Source organism: Mastigoproctus giganteus, chromosome 4 (assembly GCF_048544385.1).
Source record: "Mastigoproctus giganteus isolate SK-2022 chromosome 4, ASM4854438v1, whole genome shotgun sequence".
NCBI classification, from domain to species: domain Eukaryota; kingdom Metazoa; phylum Arthropoda; class Arachnida; order Uropygi; family Thelyphonidae; genus Mastigoproctus; species Mastigoproctus giganteus.
Window position 1 is genome coordinate 23,458,460 of NC_143578.1, and position 27,637 is coordinate 23,486,096.

The 27,637-nt window shown below is 34.6% G+C and overlaps 1 protein-coding gene across 1 annotated transcript in view; it reads right to left on the bottom strand.

The window, feature by feature from the left end:
* LOC150086470 (golgin subfamily A member 1-like) overlaps positions 1-27,637 on the bottom strand; it is a 222,044-nt gene that overhangs the window by 160,407 nt on the left and 34,000 nt on the right. Inside the window, exons 3-5 of the mRNA XM_090371410.1 lie at positions 16,166-16,317; positions 11,955-12,033; positions 2,757-2,866 (exon numbers count right to left, since the gene is read on the bottom strand). Coding sequence (XP_090227536.1) covers positions 2,757-2,866; positions 11,955-12,033; positions 16,166-16,317 — 341 coding nt within the window. The remainder of the gene's footprint in view (positions 1-2,756; positions 2,867-11,954; positions 12,034-16,165; positions 16,318-27,637) is intronic.

Below are 27,637 nucleotides of genomic sequence, written 5' to 3' on the forward strand. Positions count from 1 at the left end.
TTAAGAATCACATAAAATCTAAGGAAGTGCATCCAATTGATGTTGGTGGACAATGCAGTGTTGAGTCTGTTTGGTGTGAAATAAGCACTGGGAAAGGAAAAATGAGAGTAGGTGTGTGTTATAGGCCTAATGAATCTGACGAGTATAATGAGAAATTGTGAAGAGAAACAGTGGGCCAATAAATCAGAATGTCTCATAATGAGGGATTTTAACTTTCCAGATATTGACTGGAACTTGTGGGTTGGTCACACACACACACACACTAGCAAGACTTGTGGATTTATTGGATGACTGTTTTCTACAGCAACATGTTCGACAGGCAACGAGAGGGAGTAATACTCTTGATCTGATTATCAGCGGTGATTATTCATGCATTAAGAATTTGCAAATAAAGGAACCACTGGGTGACAGTAATCACAATGTACTGATGTGAGAATTATTTAAAGATGTAACTACCATCAAGGCTAAAGGGAAGGGCTTTTACTTTCGTAAAGGTGACTACAGAGGTCTCAGACAGTTTTTAAATTCTGTACAGTGGGATCAAATGATGATGTTACCAACAGTGAATTCTAAATGGGAAGCCTTCAGGGACCTAATTTTGGAGGCTACTAGGCTTTTCATTCCAACTAAGAAATACTGTTCAAGGTTTAGGCCTAAATAGATGTCAGATGAATTAATGATGCTCGTGGCAGAGAAGAAGAATGTATGGGATGCATATAAAGTATCAGGTGACACAGAAGTCTATGGCAGGTATAAACTAGTCTGTAATCAAGTCACAAAGGAGGTTAGGCAGGCGAAGGCAGATTATGAGAAATCTTTGGCTAAGGATGCAAAGAAAAACAGTAGAGTTCTTTACTTATATTAACTCTAGAAGGAAAGGGATGAATCAGATTGAACCATTTAACATAGATGGGTTGAATATTGATGATCATGCTCAGGTAGCTGATAAACAATGAGTATTTTGCATCTACATTCACACATGAGTTATTCAATGAGGGGAGTGCCAGAAGTTTATCAAATGCTAACAGGGAGCTAAGTGATTTTGTAATAACTGAGAGCAAAGTGGAGGAGAAATTGTTGAAGTTAAACATAAGGAAGGCACCTGGGGTGTATGGGATCTATCCAGTTATATTAAAGGAGGCACCAAAGAAAGTAAGCAAACCCTTAGCCATAATTATGAGAGCTTCCCTGGACTCAGGAGAGGTCCCCATGGACTGGAAGTGTGCAAATATATCACCAATTCACAGAGGGGGTTCAAAAGGTGACACAAGTAACTACAGACCTGTTACTTCAACTTGTGTTCCAGGGAAAACAATGGAATCACTGGTTAAAGAAGCACTACAGGATCATCTAGACAAGACTGCAGTAATAGTTAAGACACAGCATGGGTTTGTTAAAGGGAGGTCTTGTCTGACCTCCCTTTAACAAACCCATGTGGTCACAAAGCAACTGGATGCAGGGAATAACTTTAATATCATATATTTGGATCTTAGAAAGGCTTTTGATACTGTTGCACATGGAAGACTGCTGTACAACTTGGAGAGGTATGGCATTAAGGGTAAGTTGCTACAATGGATAAAGGGATGGTTGAGTGGACACTGTTCTTCATGGACAAACGTTATTAGTGGAGTTCCCCAGGGTATGGTGTTGGGCCCATTGTTGTTTTGTATATTTATCAATGATATTGATGAAAGTATATCAGGTTTAATGTCCAAGTTTGCAGATGATACAAAGGTTGGCAGGGTTGTTAATGACAGTAAAGACAGTATGCTACTCCAACTGGATCTAGATAAGTTGGGAAAATGGGCTGAGAAGTGGCAACTGAAGTTTAACATTGACAAAGTACTGTATATGGGTAGCAAACCTGAAGAGAAACATACCAACTGTGTGGTACTACGCTCAGGGAAGTGGAAAGTGAAAAAGACCTGAGGGTAATTGTGCAGTCAAACATGAAGTTCGCTGAGCAGTGCAGACTGGCTGCCAGGGCAGGTCATGGATTCTTGTCAATGATACATAAGAATTTTGCTAGCGGGGACGGGGAGGTGATTATCCCGTTATACAAGGCAATGGTCAGGCCATACCTAGAGTACTGTGTACTGGTCTGGAGGCCTCAGTTTAGGAAGGATGTAGAGTTGCTAGAATGAGTACAAAAAAAAAGGGCAACAAGATTGGTGAAGGGAACAAATGGGTGCTCTTACCAAGAAAGGCTAAAGTTCTGCAAATTGCAGTGCCTGGAGAGTAGGCACCTGCGAGGTGATCTGATTGAGGTGCTTTCTTGCATCATATGCCTCTACTAATGCTAATAATACATTGAGTGAATTTGAACGATGCATATGGTTAAAGTAATATGCAAGATGGAAAGGATATATGTTCATATTGATGAAGGTGACATATATACCCCAAAGCTTAAAGATATTTAAGTTTTTATGAATCATCTCAGATGAATGTGTTAAAAGTTTATCACATACCTTGAAAAACTTTACTGTCCTAATCAAACAAAACGAGTTCAACCACAACAATCTCTTGATGAAGAGATGTACGGTTTTAATCAAGGGTTAAGTCAGCTAGTATTACAATCAATGCTAACATGAGTTAGTTTTATGCTAATTTCACTGCTTAAAAAAAAAAACAAATTTTTGAAAGTAGTGGTTAAAAATAACTTCTTATCCTTCATAATTAATACAGAATATTAATAAAGACCAAGAGAATATTCAATACAATAATTATTTTTGGCTAAATTAAAAAATATATAATACCTTTTCTAGAGAATGTAACTTTTCTATTTCAGAATCTTTCTTCTTACTATCAGGTAAGGTAACTTGAGTTGGTAAGTTTGCAGTGTGAGGCTTCTGCCGAAATTTTGATTCTGAAAATAAATAACTAGCTAGTGACCATTTCATTTCTAACTTAAAAAATTTAGAACTTTACTTTTATAATTTTAAATTACTAAAACAATTTTACAATACAAGGTAATGCAAGAAAAATTAGTGCAGAAGCATAATTTTTATAAGTAGCTATATTGCAATAAAACAAAAATAAGTTTGCAAAAAAGCATCTTTACAATACATATTCTTGCATTTTGAATAAGTAACAGTCCTCAAGTAGAAAAATATACTATTATTTCTTTACTGGGGACTGTCTTCCTATTGATAGGCACCCAAACTGTAAGAACTGACAACCTAGTTGTAAATTATTTTCAAAATATGAGACACACCCAAAGGTGTGAAATTTCAGTCACATGAATTTAGGACTATGAAGTCTCAAGCTACAACAAATTGAACATACACAGTCCTGCACCATTTGTGAAAGATTTTACAGTATGAGATGTATTCTATGGATGTCCTTTTTTGGTTTGCTTTATTGAAACTGGGCTGTGTATAGAAATGATACTTTCACACTAACTTAGATATATGTTAAATCTGTTGTATCCTAAGAATTTATAGTCCTAAATCCGACTTTGAAATTTCATGCCTTTCAGCATCTCTCATATGGAAAAATTAATGCAAAACTAGGTTGTCAGGTCTTACACTCTGGGTGAACACATACCAATGGAGAGAGAGAATTATCTCTGAAACAGTGCAATCTGGATGGTGGCACTCAACTGAGAATAAACAACAATATACTTCCCTACTTGGGAAGTTTTACTTATTCAAAGTGCAGGAATAGGAAACTCATTCTGAAGGATTTCACAATACAAGATGTATTGTAAGAATGCCATGTTTGCAAAATTAGTTTTGCTTTATTGCAATTCAGCTACATAAGAAATAACTAGAAATGTTGCTTTCACACCAACTTATAAGAATGTTAAAAATTTGTCACAGCTTGAGATTTTAGAGCTAAATTTGCTTGATTCTGAAAAATTCTAGTATGAAAAAGACAGTAAATTAATTTCATAAAAAATAAATTCAATAATTTCAAACTTTAAAATTTTTATCTGATGAATTAAAAAAAAAACAACCTATTAAACAATCTTTCCAGTGATTGTGAGTTTTCAAAAAAAAAAAAAAAACTAATCTGATTATCTCACTACCTTCTGAATTATAAAGTACACAAAAGAATGATTCTGATCCTCTTTGCTGAACTTCATCTTAAATTTTATGTTAAGCTTGTAGACAGCTTAACATAAAATTTAAGATGAAGTTCAGCACTCAGTATAAAATTATTCAATCTTGGCAGGCCCTCATTCCAAATCATAAGACAATAAACCCTATATTTGCATCCAAAGTTTAAATTCCCCAATCATATTTTGACATGAAGTTCTCAGTTAAGATTGAGAAGACCTTTTGTACACAGGTTTTGTCTGTTCATATGCAGATGAGATCTAGAATGTCTTTTAAGGAAAAAAGAGCATGATTGCTCATGAAAATTTGTTGGTCAGCAGAATCTTTAGAATTTTTTGGTTTCATGGGATGGACATAAATGCTAATTCAACATAAAAAAAAAAAAAAAAAAAGGAAGTATTTCTTATCCCTGAACCAGTTATCTTGTCTTCTTGTTTGATGATTGTATTCTTTCAGTCAAATTTCCCGGAAATTTGGCTGGAAGAATACAAACATCAGTTTTTTTGCATCAAGACAATGCAGAAAACTGCTACAGAAACTACTTACGGCTAAATTTCAAAGAAATTTTAGTAGCTAAATCAGATTAGTAGCTAATCAGATTAGTTACTATGAGGCTGTCACAAAGATGAGAAGAATAATTTTGATATCATTTACTTAGATTTCAAATATAAAGTTTTTGATATGATCCTCGAACTATTGTATAAATTGGAGCAATCTAGGCAAGGTGCTGTAATCACTACCAGTATTAAAATCATAAAATAAGAGAGACAAAATGACACTCAACCCTCAGCGCAAGTACATGATACCCTGGCCCAATGAGATGCAATCCTACACCACCAAAATAGCAGTGCCACTTCCAAATAAAATTAAAAAGAAAGGGAACTCAAAGCATGCTCAATGCTGATGGGATTCTTCCTCTAGCTCAGAATAATCACCTGAGAGGGCATAAATTCAAATTGAGGAAAGATAGATGTAGGATAGACGTGCGAAAATTTGCCTTTAGCCAGCGGGTGGTTGGATGGTGGAACAGACTTCCATCCCTTGTAGTGGAGGTTGATAGCCTAAATAAGTTTAAGGCTCAGCTGGACAGGTATTTTGAACGAACAGAGGGGTGAAGTGGAAGTGGGTTTTTTTTTTTTTTTGGCTGATGCTGCATAAGCTTGCTTTCTTGCATCAAATGCCTCTACTAATGCTAATGCTAATGCACTACCTCTTAAAAGGAACATTGGCACTTGTGAACTCCAAAAAAGGATTATAGTTCGATCGCTGGCTGCTATCCAGCCAAATGCAACAAAGTCCCTATATGATCCGAACACAAAAAAAAAAGAAATAATGAACTCAAACCAAAGTATGCCACAGCCACCTCCCTCTACAGATGAAATAAGTAAACTTAACAAAATGCAAATTTAAATGTTGACCAACCCAATCAACAGCTCTAAATCAAACACAAATATGCAAATAAACATTGGTATTAGTATTCGAAAATGATGCAAGAAAAACTTAAAGCATCAGCAAAAAAAAATTCCTACATCACCCGTCCATTCCCCTCCAATAGTTTGTCTAATACTTCCTTGAATTTAACACAAAGGTTAGTGCAATAGCATCGTGTTTTTATGTAATGAATCACCGAATTTGTGAAAATGGCATCATTTTTATCATATCTCATATTTTGAATACCTTTACAACGAGTTGCCTGATATTGCGCTACCTTGAATAAGCAATGATTTACCAGTGGAGAAGAATATTGTTACTTATTCTCAGTGGATATCACCACCCAGACGGCCGTTTCAAGGCTATTTGGCCTATCAATGGTGGATGGATAGGTACCCTGGTGTTGCAATAAGTGACAACCCAGTTATGAAGTATAACTTCACAATACAAGAGATGCCAGATGGTATGTAACAGTTGTGAAGGTATTCACAATATGAGATATGATAAAAAAAAGATGCCATTTTCACAAACTCAGTGATTTACCTACATAAAACATGATGCTATTGCACTAACCTTTGCATTAAGTGAATTTCTCATAGGTTGAGGCTATGAGCCCTTCCAAATTTTTTTCAGTTCCCTGAATTTATTCAAACTATCCACTTCCACAATAACAAATGGAAGTTTGTTCCAGCAATCACATGCTGGTTGAAGGCAAACTTCTGCACATCTATTCTGCAACTTCATCTATTCTACACATGAGGTGGCAATTTATGCCACCTCAATTAAATGGCAATTAAAACAAATCATAATAAACAGAATTAATATAAATAAATCACTTAACTAACGCTAACAAATGACAGAATAAATTAAAACATTAATGAAGAAAGTGAGGACAGTCATGAGAATTAAAATTAAAGAAAAAAATGGGGGGGACAGAGGGAAAGGGAATAAAAGAAAATGCATTTTCTTTTATTCCCTTCTAGGCAAGGTGCCATATCACTATCTAGATATGCACTAGCACACCCCAATATTAAAATAAATCAAATATCATAAAATTTTTATTTTTACCAAATTTATTCAATAAAGTCATACAGCTCCTGCTATGGGTTTATTAAATATCTGAAGTTGTAAAACTTCCCTAGATCAAATCAGCATACAAATCATCACATAGGTATATGTCAACTTGCCCTAATGTTTTTTTTTTTTTGTTGTTGTTGTTTTATTTACCATATACATAAAACACCTTATGGTAAACTTTTACTGCATCAGCCTGTTTTGATGTTCGACACATACTATTTCTGCACTTGTCTCTCACTGGTCTTTTGTAATTGTGATTGACAAGGAAAGAAGCCTTTATTAACTGACAGGGGAGGACTGTGTTTTGGCTTATATTTCTAGCCTATCAGCAACACAAGTTAGGAGCTGAAAACATGTAATTTATTTTCTTTGAAAATAAATCTAAATTTATAATTTAAATTTTAAAATAAATCTAATAACCTTTACTGCTTTCAAAATTAAGAGAGATATAATCCCTAGACTGTACTATATGCATTGCACTGGAAATGAAAACCTGAAAAATAATGTTTGCTTTTTAATGGCTAACTGAATAATTACGGCAAACTATTCTGTTTTTTTATCACAGCCATATTTTAAGAAAATTAATAAAAAAATTCACAGGATGTTTTAAAATTTTAAAGCAGTTTTACTATTTTTTGTGAAAACAAAAGGACAGAAAAATGTTGTTTTTGCAAGAGACAGAGGAAATTCTATAATATCAACTCTAGTACAATGGAGACACAAAGGAGTCAAATCTAGACAAAAAAAAAATTCTTCATTGTAAATCTGGAGAGTTGGCAGTTGACAGAGGAGGGCTGTGTTTTGGCTCATAGTTCTAGCCTATCAGCAACACAAGTTAGGAGCTGAAAACATGTAATTTATTTTCTTCAAAAATAAATTTAAATTTACAATTTAAATAAATCTAATAAACTTTACTGCTTTCAAAATTGAAAGAGATATAATCCCCGGGCTGTACTATACGCATTGCACTGAAAATGAAAACCTGAAAAATAAAGTTTGCTTCTTTTTTTCTTTCTTTTTTTTTAATGGCTAACTAAACGATTATGGCAAACTAAACTAGACATTTTGCATGCCAGTATAGAATCTGTATGGTGTGAGATAGTTGGAAGCAAAGGTATAATGAGAGTGGGAGTAATCTACACGCCAGGTGATTGTGAAGATTATGTGAGCTTCTACATGTAAATGGAATGGGCAAGAAGAAAGCATCAATGTCTTATTATGAGTGATTTTAATTTGCCTCTACTTGATTGGAGCAAATGGGAAGAAAACTCCACATGGGGGACAAACTTTTTAACTCAACTAGATGATTGTTCTTTGTATCAGCATGTCAGGGGAAAGCACTAGAGAAAATAATACTCTTTATATCCATTATATACAAAGGGTACTAGGAAAGTTTTGCAATACAGCTTTGTTTATTTAATTTTTTCAAAGTAATTTCCTCTACATTCAATACACCTCTCCATCCTCCGAAACCAATCTTTAAACCAGTTCTGCCAAGTTTCACTAGGGAGTAAAGCACACTCGTTGTCCCAAGCCCGTAGAAGGTCCTCATCACTGGAAAACCGCCTCCCTTTTAGCTTCATTTTCACATAAATTTAAAGTGCAAAGTCGCAGGGAGCAAGGTCTGGACTGTAGGGAGGGTGCTCGAGAAGTTTCAGTCCTGTCGTGGTCAAATATTCGGTGCAGGCTTTGGCGCGGTGAGCTGCAGCATTATCGTGATGGAGGTACCAGGTGTCCATTCTTGACTTTGGCCGCAGGTTCTTCATAGATCCAATGACTTTAGGCAGGCATTGTTCAGTAGACCACTTAGCTGTGACTGTCTTCTGCGTGTCCAAAACGACACGTTCCACAATTCCACTCGATTTGAAAAATACAGCTATCATTTTCTTCTTTACAGATCGGGATTTTCTGACAATTACGGGTGTGTCGTCATCATCAAAGACCCAAACTTTGTTTTGAGCCTTGGTCGGCAGATCGTAATAGTACAGCCAAGTCTCGTCACCTGTCACGATGTTGTTCACATACCGAGACTGTTCCTTATCACACTTTTTTAACATCTCCCGGCACCAAGTCACACGTCGTGTCATCTGCTCTTCAGTCAGTTGATGCGGCACCCAGAGAGAACAAAGTTTCTTCACGTGCAAATGATCTTGCAGAATCGAACGAATTGCTGGTGCATTTAGGCCCAAAGTATCCTCTATCTGTTGGTAGGTCACTCGCCTGTTTTTGTCAAGCATTTTCCTCACAGCAGTAACGTTTTCCTCCGTAACTGACGTTCGTGGCCTTCCCGGCCTCTCAGAATCCTCCAGAGTGAAATTTCCCCTTTGGAATTCTCTATACCACCTGAATATCGTTGTACGATGTGGACAATCATCATCTAGTGCAAGAGTCATTTCTTCTAAGCACTGGTCTATGGTTAAACCACACACGAAATTATACCGCAAAACTGTCCTTATCTCATTTCGTGACCACGATGCCATCGCAAGCACTTTACACTCTCACTACTAATGAATAACTGAGCCCATCGACTTGGCGCGGCGGCTACTATGCACATATGAACATGTCTCAACATGCAGCAACAAGCAGCTTCCTGTGATTCATTGTTGCATCATATTGCAAAAAACTTTCCTAGTACCCTTTGTAAAGCAATGATTACTCCACATCTTAAATATGGCATACAAGCTTGTATACTTAAATATACAAGCTTGGAAATCCCATTTTAAGAAGGACGTGGATGGAATAGAGATGAAAACTGGTTAAATTCTTACAAGACAGACTTGATCTCTGTAAGTTACAGTGTTTGGAAATCAGGCATCTGCATTTGTCGGGTGACCTGAATGAGATGTTTAAGGCTTTAAAAGAGTAAACTTAACTATATGCCATGTGAAATAATTCTTTTTTTTTTGTTAGTTGTTGGTGCATTGGCTTCTGTGGCCATATTGCACCTCCCAAGGTGTTTGCATTTTCAACTCTGATCCAAGCCCGAGGCGGGATTCGAACCCATCTTTGGGTTACCAGGCAAGCACTTTACCCAACCAGCTAGCCTGGTCGGCCAAATAATTCATAATGGGATACATTATTGTGCATACAACAACAATGGATCATTAGCTATCCAACAGAAGCTGAGTGTGATTGTGTTTTTGTTCTGCTACTATTAGTATTGGTAAAATGATGCAAGTAAAAACTGGCTTGAATAGCTCTGTGAATTAAAATAACAATGACCCCTTAAATATTCACACCCCCCTTACACTTAGCATCTTTACACTTAGTAATGTGACATGCATAAATTTAAACTGCAAGGGAATAATTGCATAACAGATGTCCAAAAATGTTCTTTAGTGAAAGAGTTTTTGACTATTGGAAGTTTTATCTAAATTTAAAGAGGACTGGATAAATACTTGAAATCAATAGGCAAATGAAGTGAGAGTGACATTGTTTACACTTTTTTTGTAGTTGATGCTAGATAAACTTGCTTCCTTGCATCATTTTACTAATACTAGCAAAACAAAAAGAAAAGCTTAAAAGGAAAAAAAAAAAAAAACACAACCACACTCAGTTTCTGTTGGATATTTAATGTATGCCATTATGAATTATTTCACACAAATGACTTTTTCCAATACATCCAGCAGATGACATTGCATTATATTTCTCTATACAGACACACTAATAGTCAGTATGCCAGGCAACTTCAATTTTGATAGTTTATGATATTATTTTCCAGTGCTCTTATAAACCATGGCTCTTCAAGCACAAAATCTGTGTTAAGAAACTTTATTCAATATAACAAAATAATAGAACCTTGCACTATAATTTTAAGGAAAAACATGATAAAAAAGATAATATATATATTTATAATTCCAGATTTTTTAAGAGGAAAAACAAATTCATACCTTCCTCCTTGGAGTTTTAAATACTTCACCTCTGAGAGAATGGTCAAAGTCTAATAGAAAGGCCGTAAAGCATACATGTTTCAAATGCTTTGTCCAGAAAGGTTTGTACAGATTCAAAATTTTCATGAAAATGAAAATATTATTTCTAGATAACAGTTCTGGACAGTTTATTGACACTTTTAAGTGTCAATAAACTAGCTTGAAAAGCTTTGTGAATTGGAATAACAAGGATCCCTTAAATATTCACCCTGCCCCACCACTTAAATAGTAACTCTATAAACCAGAGTTAAACTGCATCACATTACCAAAAAAACACTGCTTCCACCCTATCCCAGCCTATGATCTATTTTCACAACTCATTAAAATGCAGTCATTCATATTTTACATGACTGTTCTAAATCTTTTATTAATCTTTTATAGAATATATTAAACAAAATTCTATAAAAACATTTAAATATAATTTACAGTATAGCTCAAAATAAAATTAACTTTGGGCTCTTAGTAAAATTACTTTCGTTTTATATGAGAGGCTCAATTAGATCAGTGGTTCTCAACCTTTTTTTGCTCGTGGCCCACTTCTGAGTTTCATTCACCTTTATGGCCCTCTCATATTTTTTAATTATAGTAAATGTAATATTTATAATAAATATGTACTTTAGCAACTACACTTTTTATTTATAACATCAGTGTTCTCCACAGAACCTATCGAATGGGCGCACCGCCCGGTGAATTTAACTGACTGCGCAGGTAAAATTTAAGCGATTCTCATGGTACCATATGGTACTGCTCACTGATCTCGAGTAATATTAATTCGAACATACTATGCAATCGAGTTCAATGCGAGAAGAGCATATAATGTTAAATTATGCAATTAATTTTTGCTCTGGATCGCTTAAATCACATTTATAAATAACAGAAAATTATAATATTGTGAAGTATTACACTTCCCATCCGGCTACTTCATAATGCCACCCAGGTAGCAAAATTTTCTGGGGAGAACACTGAACACGTATTATTTGTTTATAATATATGTTAATAATAAAAAAGGGTTTATTAACTACAATCTTTATTTATACTAGAATTTTTACTCTATAATATTTTGTTTGTTCACAGTATAGAATTATGCTCCTAACAAAAAATATTACAATAATATTATTGTCCCTTAGTTTAGTGAGATCCTTGCGGATCTCACTTTCTTTTTTATATTAGAAATAATTTTATTTTAAAAGTGAATTTTTCGTGACCCACTTAGCAGTTTCCACGGTCCCCAACTTTATGACTTTTACCTGTGGCCCTCAGAAATACAATGTAGCCCCCATTGAGAACCACCGAATTAGATCACTCTTAAATGAGTAAAATAAACAACTTTCAAGAAATGTTTTAAACTGACATTTAAACTGATTTTTAAAAAGAGGAAAAGAAAGGAGAAGGGGGGAAGAAAAAGAGCAAGAGAGAGAGACTCATATCCTATCATTTTTGAATTTATTACTCTTACCTCCTATACTTGCACTTGTATCAGTCCTTGTTATTCTTTTTTGTAATTTTTGTCCTGTTTCTTCAGATATACCTCCTCTCTAGTGAAACATTTAAAAAAAAAAACATCTTAAAATTACATAAATGATTCAAATTCATATTTAAATGACAAACAAAAATAAAAGATAGGTGACATTCAAAAATTACAAATATGGTATAGGATCTATCTCTCAAAGTTGACCAAGGGTCAACTTTGGGAGATAGATCAAAGGAAAATTTTGTTGTCATTCTAAGTTCACAAGATCTGCAATAACGCTGTTACCAAAATTGTGAGGAAATAGCAGGACAGGTTTCTTTTTTTTTTTTTTTTTTTCTTTTTTTTTTTGCATGAAAGCTCCAAAAAAAAAAAAAAAAAAAAACTATTAGAACTTATAGTACTCAGTACCATGCACAGGTTGAAGGCTGAAAGGACAGAAGATACCTGTTAACATTAGACTTGAATTTCTGTAGATGGTAATATTTGTAATGAAAAGAATAGTTCCAAACAGAAAACTCAACAAACCATGGAATGTTCTTTAAGCGAGATGTAACAGTTAACATGTATTTAAACTTTGTATGCAAATGGAAAAAAATACAAATGAAGATTACAAATCTACTCGATTTACACCACACTGCATTGAGATTCAAAGAAATCATATTTGAAACTTACATAAAAAAAAAAAAAAATACATCAAATGTTACAGGGATAATTTTGTTTCCTTTGCAGCTAATGCTTTTGAACATCGCTGAATATGTGAAATAAAATGAAAAAAGGATAAAGAATAAAATACAATTACATAGAGTAAAGAAGGACTTCATTTGCCAGACACCATCTCATCAGGAACCCAAGGTTATCAAAATGCTGCGTTCCTTAGTCTTTACAGAAGCTGGGAAAAAAAAAAAAAAATCAAGGTGTAGTATTAGAATAACCACTAAATTCACAATAGGAGTGGACTCAAAAACTATGGCCCTAAGCAATGCAACCATAATCACATGAAGCACTTACATGAACATAAGTATTCCTAATAGCTAGCAAGTGGGAAGACAGAACCTTGAAATTCAAATTTAATGGAAAAACATAACAGCAACAAACTAAATATAGAAATGATTGCCAACACAATACAATAGTGTATATTCCAAAGGTAAAAGGCTTACTTCCATGCATAGTTTTGCCACTCCTAGTACAACATTCTCAATAATTCAAATAGTGATGTCAAATTCCTCAATATCTCAAACTCAGATACAAGGGTTTTCCGGAAAGTAAGGTAACAAATGGTGAAAGGGAATGAGATTAAATGCAGTGGACAGATAGACCCGTTAATAACGTTCAAAAAGAACTACCAGTGCAGTGTTGCGGTACTGCTGCCTCACAGCAGATTTCAGTTGCAAAATGGTTCTGTTTTGGACCACGCTACCATGGAGTGTGGTCCAAAACAGGTGTTCGTGAAGTTATTCACTTTTTGCAAGCAAAAGGATCTTCACCAAGTGACATTCACTGTGAACTGGTTGCTGTGTATGACAAAAAGGTGATGACAAAGAAGCAGATGTATTTTTGGTGCAATGAATTTAAAGCGGGCCGTGTTGACATTGAAGATCAACATCGGGCGGGCAAGCCTTCATCGAGCATGACAGAAGACAACATTTTGTGCATTAATGGCATCGTTCTTGAAAACAGGTGAGTAAAATTGCATGAAATTGCACAAAAATAGTGAATGTGAGTAAGTCGACTGTTCACGAAATTGTTCATGATATCCTTGGCTTTCAAAAGGTGTGCTGCCACTTGGTGCCCCAAAAATTGTCAGAGGAGGACAAAGCAAAATGCATGGGAATGTGTCTGGAGAACCTGTTATGATACAGCGACGAAGAAGAGGATTTTCTCACTCGCATAGTCACAGCAGACGAAACGTGGGTTCATCACTTTACTCCAGAGAGCAAACAAGACTCCATGACCTGGAAACATTCACAATCTTCTGTGCGCAAAATATTCAAAACTGTTCCCAGTGTTCGAAAAGTAATGGCCACAGTGTTCTGGGATCGCCAAGGCATTCTGTTGGTGGATTTCTTGCCGAAGGGAGAAACAATCAATGCACAGCTTTACTGTGCAACGTTGGAAAAACTAAAAGCCAACATTCAACACAAACAACCAGGACTCCTGAGAAGCAGCGTGATTTTGTTGCATGACAGCGCAACTCCACACACTGCCCACACCACTCGTGAGTGGTTGTGCCGTAATCGTTGGGAAACTGTCACATCCCCCCCTACAGCCCAGACTTAGCACCTTCAGACTTCCATTTGTTCAGCCCTCTGAAAAAACACCTTTCAGGAAAGCATTTCACCACAGATGAGGAAGTTCATCAGGCGGTGCAATGTTGGTTACTGTGTGTTGGCATGAACTTCTTCAGTGCTGGTATTGATAAACTGATCCATCGTTGGGACAAGTGCATCAATAAAACTAGTGCATGTTCACTTATTTCTTGGCATGTAATCTCAACTTCGTATTATTAAACATCATCGAGAGAAAAAATGTGTTACCTTACTTTTTAGAAAGCCCTCGTAGTTTCCTGTCAAAAAGACTGCATTTAATGCTGTTCTCCATAAACTTGTGATTTGGTCTCATAAAACAAGTTCACCAAAATGTTTCTGGTTAAGTTAAATCTAAACAAAAGTGGACAGGGAGGGCATGACAACGCAACTCCACACACCACTCATGCCCACATATTCATTACATCAATCTACGAGACATTCACACACATGCGTTCGCTCGCTCTCTCTCTCTCTCTCTCTCACTGACAAAATCATGATTTCTGATCAATATGTGTTAAATGAAATGTACTACAGCAACTACAGTAATTCTGCTAGCTTAGAATAAACTTTTGGCATTATATAAAAATCAAAATTATTGTACTGTATATACATCGATAAACACAAGATAAGCTTATAATGGATTTTTTCATATAAATTGGCACAATGGGCACTGCCAGTGCATTTTCTGTTTAGCCTGTTTTGGTTTTAATTTTGTTTCAGGGTAGCTATATATACACACACACATACGAGTATTACTGAAAGTTTCAGTACTGTGCAGGATGGCACCAAAGACAAAACTTAAGGACTGTCAATCACAGATAAAATTAAAGACACTCAAGATGTTGAAAAAGATAACAAAAAGTTTGTAAATGCTGTAGAATTTGGGATTCCTCCTAATATACATTCAACTTATCTAGCAAATAATGATACATTCTGGAAGCATTTAAAACATACCTTAGCAGAAAGAAAATGAGAGAATGAGAGAAAAATGAATGAGAAGTGCAAGTTATCTAGATATAAACCAAAGTGTATTAAAGTGATTTTCTCAGTGCCAAGAAAATAACATTCATTGCAGAGAGAGAGAGATTCACAAACAGGCTGAACAATTTGCTAAAGACCTTAATTGTGAAGGATTTAAGGAAAGTAATGGATGGCTGGTAAAATAGATTGAGGTCTGTAATGAATGGTGCAAAAATTTATCTGAGGTTTTTAAAGATAACAGCTCTAATAACATATTCAATACAGACAAGATGGATTTGATTTACAAGTTTTTGCCTAATAAAACAAACTTGCTACTGAATATTTTAAATAAAATGAACAAGCACAAAAGTTTTATATTTTTAAAACAGTACAGTACAGTTCTTATTTATAAAACTTTTTTTAAAAATTTTAGTTAAAATTTCAGTTGTAAAAGAATGTATTGATAAGGTCTTTTTTGCACTTTTTTATATAGTAACTTATTTTACTTTACTGCATTAACAGTTTTAAGTTGAATTTTCAATGACTCCAAGTATATTTCATCTTCCTTTAACTTCAAGTTATCCAAAGTATTTGTATAATTATAATATTTAATCTCAAATCTAACTGAACCAAACCTTTACTCCTAGAGGGGGAAGAGAATTTTAAATTAAAATTAAGAGCATGAAATTTAATATAATGGGATCCAAAACTTAAATACTTAAAACATATTTTCATTTATAACAAAAAAAAAAAAAAAAAAAAAGGAAAAATGCAATTGCTACTTTGATATTATAACAATTCTGCTGGTCACTGCTTTATTAATCAGCTTTAATTTTGCTGTTTAGTTTCTATTTCTCTGGCTACGAACCACTTCATTTTGTTCTTTTTATTTCATATTTATCTGTTTAAAAAACTTTATTATAAATTTACCTGCAAAGAAGAAAGGCTCTCTGTACTTGTTGAATGCCTTCTAGATGGTAGTTCTGTGCCATCTGCTGAATTCTGATTATGTACTTTTGCCACTACAATTTTTGGTGATGATTTGTCTGTTAGGTGTGACTTTGGTGGGCTATCTTCAGAGCCTAAATTGAAACACATTCAAATATTTAAGCATGTATACCACCAAGTTTAAGTTAAAACCAATTTATAAAAAAATAAATACATAGATAAAGAAGACTATTAAAAAAAAAAAAGACTTACGGTAACAAAAAATTAATCTTGATTTCAGCCTGGAAGCAATCCTTTCTTAAAATTATCTCTTCTGCATTTAATATCTTATTTTTTATGACTGCCATTAAAAGTCCATTTTCCTTGTTTCAAAACTAGAAAAATAGCCTCTCCACTGAGAAACGTTTCTTCAATTAAGGAAAAAGACAGATAAAAAACAACTTTACATAATATTAGGCTAAACTACAGACAGGAATACCCTTATTTGTTCTATCAATAAACTGTTATTTCAGAAACCGTAAACCGAAGACTGATGATTGTTTGTTTGTTTGTTATTTGGTTTTTAGGAGCATTAGCAACTAAGGCCATATTGCTCCGCGATATGCAGTGGTCATTCCCTGACCTTTCCGCATCCTCCGTATTTGGTGGTCACGGGCTCAAACCCCGGTCTGATCAAGAAGCGTGTGCTACGCACTGCTGCTCCTGCCCACCTGGCTACCGAGGCGCCCAAAGAGTGATGAAAAACAAATATAAAACTGTCTAATGCTGTATTGTGGAGTTACAATATTTGTATATATAATTTCAATACTTTTCTGCCAGAAGGAATCAGTTGTCTTTTTCAGCTTTAGTGATAACAGTTTTATTACTCTAGATACAAACTTCATCTAGAGTAACAGAACTCTTCAAGGAGTCCTTTATTCAGTAACTTCCACTTTCCAAGTTCAAAACTAAAGAAATGCCAAGTAAAATCCATTTTTACTCAAAAATCAACAAACACAAATACATACGCATAAGCTGGAAATTAGTGTTTGGAGTCGACTAAAATATGTAAATTTACTGTTTAACTAACTTCAAGGGACAATCAAAAAAACTATTTGGTCTATACCAACTGCTATTTTCATAAGCATCAATAAACCAATAAATTACCCAAACAAGCATTCATCCAACATGATCAAAATTAAAGGCTGTTTGTTGAAAGTTAACTTGAAAATAAAAATGAAATAATTTCACTGTGGCCTATAAAATTATATCATGAATCCAAATAAAGTGTTCTCTCATCTATGTACATCACATGATGATGTTAACTAGTTTTATACTTTTAGGTCACTAGTTTTTAGGTGCATTTGCAAATGCATAAAGCAACTATTGTCTTTGCCCTTTTCATCCACAAGTACCAACACCCCCATCACCTACCCCAATGGATCTAGCTTATGTAAAATTTCATATTTCGAGCCTTTTAAAAAGATACATTGAACTATTTCCAAATTTCATTAAAACTATGGCAATAAAAATACAGCAATTAGTTTTTCCATAAAATTTGAACTTTCTATATAAAAATGGAAGCATGTTCATATATTCCAGATGCTTGGACATAAGGAAAGATAAAGTCAGATAAATACCAAACTTTGAGTGTATGTTCTGTTAATCTCTGGGAAGGTTTTAGGATCAATTTCAATTCTACTGTCCTCTTCCCCAACCCAGGCCCTACAAAAATATACACAGCCACTACACAACTTACGTAAGGATTGCGTTCCACAGAACTCTACGTAAGTCAGAATTTCCCTAAATGCTTATGCAGCACTCGCAAATATGATTGAAGAAAATTTGATTGAATTTGATCAAAGCAAAAAAGAAATGTTCAATGAACATGTAAATAGAATTATTTATTCAATTTTTTTTATCTCATATGCAGGAAAAATTATAAAAGTGTACAAAATTACAAAAATTTCAAAATTATAAAATTAAAAAAAAAAGAGAGAGGAGACAGGCATAATTGTCTGTAAGTTTTACCTTTTGAGCATCGTTGCCAGAATTAACTCTCAGCTGACAAGCACGCCGATGTGGAAGCTGAGTGCTATGGAGATTTAGAAGGGTTTTTTTCTCAACATATCACAAAATTTCTCTGCAGCTGCAGAATCGGCACTGGTGACTTCACAGCACACTTTAATGTTTTGGAAACCAGCACGATGCTTGAGCCTATTAAACCATCTGTTACTTGGCTTGGGGTTTGCCGTACTTATCCTTAATATCTTAATAAATGGCCATTGGACTCAGGGGTACTTGCTTCTGAATCTGAATTTCCATCCATGTTATTAATAGCTTTTCCATCTTTGATATAGCACCTGAACACTGTTTTGTGATCACTGTTGATCTTAAATGCATTGATCCTTTAACATGTTCTTTTATATGTGCACTGTCCCTTAAAATAGTATTCACTGTTGAAGCAGCGAGACCTGATTCCGTGCAATAGATGACAAACTTTGTCCTGCTTCTTACTTCTTAATTAATCATCTTCATTTCTAAATCAATTTTGTTTCATTTCCTAGCATTGCCAGCACTTGCACTTTCTGTTGGTCCCTTTCCCTTCATCATTGTAATAAGTAAATAGGAATGAAGAGAAGATTCTGAAAATTTATTTATGTTTTTTATATGATTGAAAATTTCAGTGAAGGGGAACTCATTTTACCGTAACATAAAAACCCACAGAATTCCAGTTATCGGTATTATTGCAAATGCAATAAGATCAAGTTTACTACCCGTTTATAATAAATTGAGCTAACAGAAAAGCCCAATAAACCGGAAAGTGCAAATTGTTTTTATTATTTTATGGTAGTGACCTCCAGAAATGTGTTTTATAAAAATATCACAAAGGCATTCAAAATTGATCCGTATAACGGAACATATGATAACGATGAAAGTGCATTGCAATTTCCATTATAAAAATGATCTTTTAGAGAGATAAATAGCTTAGTTATATAGCAAAAATTTCAGCTTCCAAGGTCTTGGAATAAATTACCAAAAAAAAAAAAAAAAAAAACAATGTGTTATTTGGTTCCCATTACGATATTTTCACGATACCTCCATTTATTCCTACAGGATGCAAAATACATTTCCGCAATTTTTTTAAGTTTGCACAGGCCAGCAAAAACTTACATAAAGTCAAATTTCCATAAGTCAAGTATTACATACGCCAGCAAGTGGCTGTATATGATTTCAGTTGTTTGGAACTGCATTTGAGCCCATTTCAGATGAAGTAGGCTCAAATACAATTCCCTCCACACAGAAATCTTTATATATAAATGAAAGTATGTTTTGGATGTTCAGGCATTATTTGAGAAGGAAAAGTCTGATCAACAAATTTTTAGCACATTTTGTCAGTCCCTCGGACAATTCAGACTCTACAGCCTGTTTTCCCCTACAGAAAGATTGCTATAAATTTGGAAAAGGGGCTCCACTCTTTATCAAAATTTCTGGACCTATTCAGAATATTTTAGAATAAATTTCATGTAAAATATTAAGTGTAAACAGGTTAACTCATTAACTCATGTCTGTGTATACGTGACCCTCCACAAAAAAAAAAAAAAAATTCCATTATTTTCGAAATGTTGAAAAAAAATCAACATTCAGACATCTCCAGCATTCCAAAAATTCACACATAATGGTTTAAAAGTAAAAGTGTGGAATTTGTTACTAAAAGCAAACACCTAATTTTGTGCTGAGCTGTAAATCAGAAGAAATAAACTTTAAACTTATAAAATTTAAAAGTTTATAAGTTAAAAATGTATACTAAATATGTGGGAAAAAAAAATCAAAGTATTTAAAGAGATTTAAAGTATGTAACATACACTTTAAATTAGTATACCTGCAATGATTATCCAACAAAAAGAATTTAAAGCGATCGGTTTTGGGATGACCCTTGTAAATAACAGATCATATATCATATGATATCAATTACTAATATGTGTTTAAAATTATATTAGCAAATATAACATTGGGGGAAAAAAAGGCAAATATGGAAAAAGCCCAGCTATTAGACCAGTGATTTTGACCCTTTTTTTTTTAATAATGGCATCCATAAGTAATTTATTTTATTTTGTGGCACTCCTATTCAATTTTATACCTGTTAGATCCGATTCTCTGTGTATGTGTGTATATATATACATATATATACACACACACAGGAACTCCCTGACTTACATAAAACTCGACTTACGAATATTCAAATTTTTTGTAAGTTTTTGTCAGCTAATGTAAACTTAAAAAATTCGTGGAAATGTATTCTGCATCCCATAGGAATAAATGGAGGTATCGTGAAAATATCGTAATGTGAACTCAATAACACTGGGTTTTTTTTTGTAATTTGTTCCAGTCCTTGGAAGTTGAAAATTTCACTACACAGTCAGTCCTCGTATAACACATGTTTACACTACACGAATTCGATCATACACAATTTATAAATAGGGGAACGATATCTTATATAACACGAACCGAATTCGCTCATGCACGATTCGCCTTTGTGTTTACAAGAAATGGCAGTCGAATGCAGAATCACCCCAACCGAATGCAACACGATAGGAATGAAGAGAAGATTCTGAAAATGTATTTATGTTTTTTATATCAGTGAAGGGGAAACACATTTCACCATAATAACGTAAAAACCAACACAATTCCAGCTATCAGTATAATCGCAAATGCGATTAGATCGAGTTTACTACCAGTTTATAACAGATTCCACTAGCAGAAACGCAACTGGAAATTATTTTTATTGTTTTATGGTAGTAACCCCTAGAAATGTGCTTTAGTAAAATGTGAGGTGTTAATAGTGTATCTCTACCTTTACGGTGTTGTTTATTCAGTTACTACACGCACGCAGCTTTGTTTATGTGTATCAAGCATGCCTCCTCGTTTTGTAATTGTGCTTTATTCCCTAAAAATGAGTAAAATACTTAAAAGGTGTGAAAAGGAAGCATCCTAGCGAAGACACTACAGATCCAGAGAGAAAAAGAAAAGCAATATCGATAAACAGAGGCAGACTGGGTCAAAAATTCTTACCCGGGAAAATTTATAGTGGCCTCATACTATGGTTTATGGCCAAAATCACACAGGCCTCCGGCCCACCGGGGTTTCCCCGGTAAGGCTTATGGCCAGTCCGCCTCTGTCGATAGAGAAAAAATATGAAATTGTGAAACGCTTTGAGCGAAATGAAAGACCATGTGATATTGCACGTGCTACAGACCTAATTGAGGCAATGCCGAGAATTACAAAGAATGCAGAGAAAATAAAAACAACTTTCATAGCAGGAACAACTCAAAGTGTAATTAAAATCCATTGGATTAAGATGCAAAGAATTGGAAGAGATGGAACGGCTGTCATCTGTTTGGATAGAAAAATCAAACAATAAACAAGTTTGCTTACGATAGAAGCAAAAGCATTAGCAATATTTTATTACGGTAATTTATTGTGTTTGGTAATGTTTTGGTTACAAATGTGTGTTCAATCTTGGGTGGTCGGCACCTAACCCTGTTTTTCCCATAGGGCCTGTTGTTTATATTGCACGAGGGTTTCTAGGAACAACTATCGTGCTATACAAGGACTGACTGTATTACTAAGTTATTTGTCTCTCTAAAAGGTCATATTTATAATGGAAATTGCACTACCCTTTCACTGTTATCATATGTTCCCACTATAAGAATGAATTTTGAATGCCTTTGTGATATTTTTCTAAAGCACGTTTCTGGAGGTCACGACCAAAAAACAATAAAAACAATTTGCACTTTCCGATTTATTGGGCTTTTCTGTTAGTGCATCTAATTATAAACGAGTAGTAAACTCAATCTTATTGCATTTGCAATAATACCAATAACTGCAAATGTGTGGGTTTTTATGCTATTATGGTGAAATGTGTTTCCCTTCACTGAAATCTTCAATCATATAAAAAACAAATTTTCAGAAACTTCTCTTCATTCCTATTTACTTATTACAATGATGAAGGGAAAGCAACCAACGAAAAGTGCAAGTAGTGGTAGTGCCAGGAAATGAAACAAAATCCATTTAGAAATGAAGATGAAAATGATCAAAAAGTATGAAGCAGGACAAAGTTTGTCATCTATTGCAAGGGAATTAGGTCTTGCTGCTTCAACAGTGAATACTATTTTATAAGTGCTGTACAAAAGAAAATGTCAAAGGATCAACGCACTTAAGATCAATAGTGATCACAAAACAGCATTCAGGTGCTATATCGAAGATGGAACAGCTATTAATAATATGGATGGAAAATCAGATTCAAAAGCGAGTGCCCCCGAGTATAATAACCATTCAATGAAGCAAAAGCAACAAGTATTTATAAAGATATTAAGGATAAGTACGGCAAACCCCAACCCAAGTTCGTGGCAAGCAACGAATGGTTTAATAGGTTCAAGCATCGTGCTGGTTTCCACAACGTTAAAGTATGCGGTGAAGTCGCCAGTGCTGATTCTGCAGCTGGAGAGAAATTTTGTGATGTGTTGGAAAAAATTATTGATGAAAGCGACTATTCAACACAGCAAATTTTTAAAGCTGACAAGACTGTTCTGTATTGGAAATAAATGCCGGATCGAACATACATTGCCAAAGAGGAAAATACAATGTCAGGCTTCAAGGCTTCAAAAGATAGGGCCATGCTCTTGCTTGGGGCTAATGTAGCGGGAGATTACAGATTAAAACCACTGCTTGTGTACCATTCTGGAAATTCTCGTGCATTTAAGGGCATCAATAAAGTCACCCTACCCATGCATTTCCGATCGAACCAGAGAGCATGGATAACAATATCTCTTTGAGGATTGGTTTAAATGCTGCTTCATTCCCGAGACTGAAAAATATTGTAAAGACAATGACGCTCCTTTCACGATTTTGCTTCTATTAGGTAATGTTCCTGGACATCCTATGCATCTAGATGGTTTCAATTCGAACATGAGTCATATTTCTGCCACCAAACACGACTTCACTCATCCAACCTATGGATCAGGGTGTTACTTCGAATATAAAAGCATACTATTTACGTACAACATTTGCTCAGGCATTGTCTGCAGTAGACGATGAGAAAAATTTTACATTGAGAGACTTTTGGAAATCTTACAATATTTACCAGGCCACCTTAAATATTATTAAGGCCTGGATGGAAATTATTAAAAGTTGTTTAAATGGCGCATGGAAGAAAATATGCCCACGGCATGTAAAAGGCTACGAAGGATTTGAAAAAGACTAATCATATGAAGAGGTTACAGATAAGATCGTAAAGGTTGCGGAGCTACTTCAGTTGGAGGTTGATGCCAAAGGCATGCAGGAGTTAATAGCGGAAGAAGAGAAGGAATTATCTAACGAACAACATATTGACTCGCAGGCAGCAATGGTGAAAGAAGAAAATGCTGACGAAGCTCAAGATGAACCAAATGAGCAGCCGAGACGCTTCATCACCAGAGAGATGTCAATGGCATTTCATGAAATCGCATCAGAAATGGCGAGGTTTGAGATGATGGATCCTGACAGCGAAAGTTTCTTAAAAGTTAACAGGGGGTGAATGATATGCTTGCTTGCTTGCTACAAAGAAATCTACGATGAAAAGAAAAAAGCCACCATCCAGTCATCCATTAATATGTTCTTTCGTAAGGTTGAGTGGCCGACCCCTTCTAAATCTCCACAGCGGCATACTTACCAGCTGAAGACGTCGATTCTGGCAACGATGCTCGAGAGGTAAAACTTACTGACATTATTTAAAGATCCTCTTTTTTTTTGGTAATTTTATGATTTTGAAACTTTTTTTTAAATTGCATGCTTTTGTAATTTTTCCTGTGCATGAGATAAAAAATTGAATAAACACAATAAATAATTCTATTTGCATGTTCGTCGAATGTCTTTTTTGATTCAATCAATTCAGTAAGCACAGTTGCGTGCGCTGTACAAGCATGAGGGAAATTCCTCGACTTACGTAGCGTTCCGTGGAACACAGCCCTTGCATAAGCCGAGGAGTGCCAGTATGTGTGTGTATGTATATGTATATATATGTATATAAAGCATCCATAATATTACTGAGTTTAGGTTGTAAAGATGTAAAATTATAGTTAAAGTGTAATATATAGAACACCCAATTAATGCCATCAAACGATCGAACATTACATCGGACGTTATGTATATACTAAATAGATACGTTATAGTGTAAAGTTAATATCTTTAAAGTTTGAAAATCCATATAGCCATAGTCCTGCCATATCTCCAGTATACATGAAAACCAAAATATAAATCATATTAAGTAAATTAATAAAATAATAAAATAATAAGCCCAACACAGGAAAATTATTTTGCAAGGAACTTTGTCGAGGGCTAAACCCTTACAAAATAACCAACCCATGCTAGACTGAGCCATCGGTTTCTGTTATCATCTGCCTGTATACTAAAGCCAAAATAATATAATAGTGGAAAAGTGGAATAATTTAGTATAACATTAACGTAAGATTTGAGACAAATGTAAGTCTAGAATGCCAAAACAACAAGTGTCGTACCGTAATACATAACAACAATTTATAAATGATACAGGCTGGATGATATTTAGCCCGACCGATCGCTACCACATTATAAGCACAACTGAGTAATTATTAAAATTTTTGCTGAACACAATTTAGCATAAAATTTTGCAGAAAATAGCTAATAAAGCTAACCGAAGGAGAACGGAAAAATGTATAGTAGAGCAATAGTACCTCACTCCCCCTCGAATTACTCTAATAGTTCGCGAGGTATGAAAAATAAGGCAAGAGGAAAGCTAAAAGCAAAAAGAAAGAAAAGGTCAATTTATCGATAGTACATCGGATATTAACCGGGAGCGTAACTTCCCGACCCTAAAAGTAGGGATCCTGGTTAGGTAGTAAAGGCCTGTAAAAATATATCAATCGAATAAAAAGAAAAAGAAGAAAAAGAAAAAGGAAAAAACGGAATGGCTAATTCCTAATAAAGTTTACTTTAAGTATGACATAAATAATGTCAGATAAAGTCAAATTGTCAGTAATGCTAAGAGAACGAAAGACGGAACCTGTCAGATAAGGTCGAATTGTCAGTAATGCTTAGAGAACAAAAGAGGGGACATGGTAAAAACCCCGTAAGGAATCTACCAAGCATACTCCCGCCTTGGGCTACGGTAAAGTATGCTTGGTAGATTCCTTACGGGGTTTTTACCATGTCCCCTCTTTTGTTCTCTAAGCATTACTGACAATTCGACCTTATCTGACAGGTTCCGTCTTTCGTTCTCTTAGCATTACTGACAATTTGACTTTATCTGACATTATTTATGTCATACTTAAAGTAAACTTTATTAGGAATTAGCCATTCCGTTTTTTCCTTTTTCTTTTTCTTCTTTTTCTTTTTATTCGATTGATATATTTTTACAGGCCTTTACTACCTAACCAGGATCCCTACTTTTAGGGTCGGGAAGTTACGCTCCCGGTTAATATCCGATGTACTATCGATAAATTGACCTTTTCTTTCTTTTTGCTTTTAGCTTTCCTCTTGCCTTATTTTTCATACCTCGCGAACTATTAGAGTAATTCGAGGGGGAGTGAGGTACTATTGCTCTACTATACATTTTTCCGTTCTCCTTCGGTTAGCTTTATTAGCTATTTTCTGCAAAATTTTATGCTAAATTGTGTTCAGCAAAAATTTTAATAATTACTCAGTTGTGCTTATAATGTGGTAGCGATCGGTCGGGCTAAATATCATCCAGCCTGTATCATTTATAAATTGTTGTTATGTATTACGGTACGACACTTGTTGTTTTGGCATTCTAGACTTACATTTGTCTCAAATCTTACGTTAATGTTATACTAAATTATTCCACTTTTCCACTATTATATTATTTTGGCTTTAGTATACAGGCAGATGATAACAGAAACCGATGGCTCAGTCTAGCATGGGTTGGTTATTTTGTAAGGGTTTAGCCCTCGACAAAGTTCCTTGCAAAATAATTTTCCTGTGTTGGGCTTATTATTTTATTATTTTATTAATTTACTTAATATGATTTATATTTTGGTTTTCATGTATACTGGAGATATGGCAGGACTATGGCTATATGGATTTTCAAACTTTAAAGATATTAACTTTACACTATAACGTATCTATTTAGTATATATGTATATATATATATATATATATAAAATATTTTAAAAATGTTATATGATAATTATTATAATAATATTATAATAATAATATAGTTATAATAATAATAATAATAATAATAATAATAAGGATGTACCTTTTTATAATGAAATAAATACTTAAATTTTAAAAAACAAAAATAAGTTTAAGTAACTTAAACCCAAATTACGTGGCATCCCTGAAATGATTTTGTGGCACCCTGGTTGAAAACCACTGTTTTAGACAGTCATTTGGAAAGCTCATGCAAACAGCACATTTTAAATATGATATAATAAAAAAGGACAATAGCACCACTTATACCCAGCAGCAGAGACTGTGAATTAAATATTATAAAAAAATGCCTTAAATAAAAACAACAACATTTAACAGTGTAATAATTTATATTAGAAAGTGAAGAAATTTCCTCTCCAATGATATGATAGGCTCTTGAAGATTAGTCGGATTTTGAAGTATTGATGTTCGATGTTGTATGGACAGTAAATCAAAATATGTTTGACTGTTAGATGTTCTTAGCAGTGTGGACACTGAGAAGAATCATCTCCTGTGAGTAGATGGAGATGAGTCAGATAGGTATGTCCTATTCTTATTTATGCAAGTACCACTTCTTCCCACCGCACTGTCTGATTGCTCGAGTGCCAGAATTTTGGTTCTTGTTTGAAATGGAAAAGTTTGTTATTCGTATGGTTATGCCATAGCTCTGTCCACTGCACATGGCATGCTGCTTGAATTAAGATATTATAATCAGGTGCTGGAATAGGGACAGAGGTAATATCAGCCAGTTCATTCCATTTTATGCCTGAATGTGCGGGAATCCAGCAAAACTTCACTAGTTGCTGATGATCTTCAGTTTGCAACAGCAAACTCCTGATTAGATTTAAAATATCGTGATCCATATGAGAGGAATTTTGCAATGCTGAAATTGAAGTCAGGGAGTTGGCATAAACTAAATTTTGCAGATGGATGAAGAGTCAAATTTTCTAGAGCTAGTTTTATTGCATGTAGTTCCGCTGAAAAGTTGCTGTACTCAGGTGGAAGAGAAGCTAATATCACATCAGAGGAAAACACTTTTGCTGCTCCAACAGTTCAATTAGATTTGGAACCATCCGTATATATTGGAAAGAAGTCAGCATAATTTTGAATATGGCTTGCATGGAGTTGTTGCACATTGAGAATGGGTAGACGATTTAGTATCACAGTTCCGTTGAGGGAGTACATGGTGGGCGAGAGTAATTCCTTACCTCTTATTACTTCTGCTGGTCTTCTTTTACTAGATTTATT